Source organism: Cervus elaphus, chromosome 33 (genome assembly GCF_910594005.1).
Source record: "Cervus elaphus chromosome 33, mCerEla1.1, whole genome shotgun sequence".
NCBI classification, from domain to species: domain Eukaryota; kingdom Metazoa; phylum Chordata; class Mammalia; order Artiodactyla; family Cervidae; genus Cervus; species Cervus elaphus.
In genome coordinates, this window is record NC_057847.1 from 10689327 (window position 1) to 10692209 (window position 2883).

Here is a 2883-nt window from a genome sequence, read left to right on the forward strand (position 1 = left end):
GCAGAGAACATCAGGCGCCCAGAAAAGCAGCCCATTGTCTTTGAAAAGAGGTAGGACAAAATATAAAAGATAAAAAAAAGAGACAAAAGAGTTAGGGACAGAGATCCGTCCCAGGAAGGGAGTCTTAATAGAGGAAATTTCCAAACACCAGGAAACCCTCTCTCCGGCTGGTCTGGGGGAAGTTTTCGAATCTCAGAGGGCAACCTAAGTGGGAGGAAAATGTTAGAAAACGCCGCGGGAGAAAGAAAAAGCCGCCTCTAAGGACCGGTGGTAAAGGCCTTTTTATTAAGCGTCGCTCTCGCTCTCGGGCAGAACTCCCGGGGGGCTGGTGAGTGAGGAGACAAAGGGAGTCTGCAAGGTATGAGGGGTGGGGAGGGGTTTTATAGTCCGGGCAGGGCGTCCAGGCCAGGTCTTTTCATATAAGGAAGAAAGCGCGGGCTACAGCGGTGGTCAGTGTCCGAGGGCTGTGTTGGTACCTGATTGGACCAGGCTGCAGGGGGCCAGCCCCTGAAAGTTTAGCCAGCCTCCGGAATTTGCCTTGTAGCACTTTCCCGGGGGCATGCCCCGACCTTTCATCCCGGCCTTTTAGTTATAGGACAAGGGGCGCCGGTTCTCTCTGGCTTCTTCCTGCTGAACGGGGGCGGCGAGGGGTAGGGTGTGGCCGGGATGACAGGGAGCGTCTGCCGTTAATTTTGTCACAGAGTGTCCGTTGGAAGCCCTTGGTACTGCTGTCGCAATACCATCAGCTGAACCGTGTTGAGCCGCTGTTTGACGAAGGCCAAGAGCTTATTTAAGAGACAGGGCCCGAAAGTTAAGAGCAACAAGAGGATTATGAGTGGTCCCATTAAGGTCGAGAGCAGGGTGGTCAGCCAGGGGGAGTTTTGGAACCATGATTCGAACCAACCTTGCTGGGCTTCCCGTTCCCTCTTTCTGCGCTCTAGTCCTTCTCTTACTTTGGCCATGGACTCTCTCACTACCCCTGTATGGTCTGCGTAAAAGCAACACTCTTCTTTGAGGGCTGCACAGAGGCCCCCTTGTTGTAAAAAAATCAGGTCTAGGCCTCGTCTGTTCTGTAACACCACTTCTGACAAAGAGGTTAGGGATTTTTCCAAGGCCATCATAGACTTTTCTATTCGTGCAATGTCTTCATCAATGGCGACTCTCAGGGTGATTAGGCCCTGATGTTGTGTAGTCAGGGAAGCAATGCCCGTGCCCGTTCCGGCCGCCCCCAGGGCGAACAGTGTTGCTAGAGTAATAGCTGTAACGGGCTCCCTCTTATGTCTGGGAGCTGGGGTATCTTGGTCCCAAAAGTTGTAGAGGACCTCCTCTGGGTGGTATGTAATCTTGGGTACTACTACTACCATGACACAGAATTCTCTGCTCTGGTCGAAGACAGCCAAATGGAGACAGGGCGTCAGCCCAGTCCGTGAGCATATCCACCACCCCCCGATTTCGGGAATGACATAGGTCTTGTCGGTGAAGTTGGTGTCATTGTCAGTCTGGGCACACAGGGTTTGTTTATCTGTAGGAACCGTGCCTAAGCAGGTCCCCGAACCCCATACTTGTTTCATGGTAAGGCCCACCTTGCGGTCTCCCCAAGAGCACTGTGGTGGGTTAGAGAGAGTGGATAAGTTGTAGGTGGCATTTAAGCCCACGGCCTCGTAGTAAGGTGGGTGTGAGGTGTAACAAAGCCAGCAGGATTGAGTCGCATTAGGATTGGAGTGGTTAAGGGCCCCGTAGGTTTCTTTGATCAAGGCCCACAGGGGTTCTTGGGTTTCTGGTGGGTCTGTCTGGGTTAGCTGAAGAGAGGGGGTAGGGGTAGGCGAGGTCACAACATTTGCGGCATTTGTCCCTTGTGGTGAGGGGCGGGGGGGTGTAATAATCTGGTTGGGCCCCATAACTTGGGTCTGGGCGGGTTGTAGGACTTGCTGAACATACAATGTTGCACTATTGCTTCCCGTACCATAGGTATCATATATCACTACCCCCCAGGACAGCCCGGAAATCCATCTATTTTCAGTCCGTCCCTGCTGTGTGAATGATAGTCGGATCTGGTCGCTGCATTGCCCTGGGTTGGAGGGTCGTCCCTGCCAATCTGATTTTGGAAGAGGACCCGTGAAGGACATATTGATCAGGTCTGGCCTGGTCACCGACCACTTCCGATACCCATCATTGGAAGTAACACAGCCCCAGGATTTACAGTAGCGGCTCACCATTCCCCCACAGGTTTTTATGTTTTCTCGCTGATGTCCCGGGCAGGCATAAAACCCGAGAGACCTGACCCTACACTTGGAGTATCCTGATTGTTCGATTAATTTTGTAAGGTTAAAATATAAGTCCGGCCACCACTTATCTTTCGGTTGGGTAGCTGTGGTCCGGTTTAGCTCTTCGTAGGTCTCTCCATTTTTTAAGATCCATGTGACTTGAAAAGGCTGGTGGGGGTTTTGGTAGGTGTGCCCCCCTTTTTCCAGGACCCCCAGTACCCCCAGAGTAACCCAGAGTAGAGAGTCCCGCATTGTTCTGAGGTTGGGGTGAAGGGGGTGTGGCGGACAACCAGCCTCGTGGGTCTCGTAGGGATGGAGCCGGTAACCAGGTCAGGGTGTCCCAAGGGAATAGCACCCCAGGAGTAGGAAGCAGATGGCTAGGTATGTGAGGGCCAGGGACAGTCGAAGAATGGAGGACCAATTGCGGGGGGCCGCGGCCGCTAATCTAATGGCAAAAAGTATGGCCAGAGCTGTGATTGTTAGCAGCCACAGCGGGTGATGCCAGGTCAGCATCGGATATCAGGATGTGGTCCCCCAATTATTTTGGGATTGACGACAGAGGGGTTCGGGTGATGGTCAGTTTGGTCGGCCCCGTGAGGGTGGAGTGGTAGGAGTAATT

The 2883-nt window shown here is 53.1% G+C and overlaps 1 protein-coding gene across 1 annotated transcript; it reads right to left on the bottom strand.

The window, feature by feature from the left end:
* Positions 1-695: 695 nt before the first annotated feature.
* Positions 696-2516, bottom strand: LOC122688304 (MLV-related proviral Env polyprotein-like). The gene has a single exon (XM_043894215.1). The coding sequence runs from the start codon at positions 2514-2516 to the stop codon at positions 696-698; it is 1821 nt and encodes a 606-aa protein (XP_043750150.1).
* Between the last annotated feature and the right edge of the window lie 367 nt (positions 2517-2883).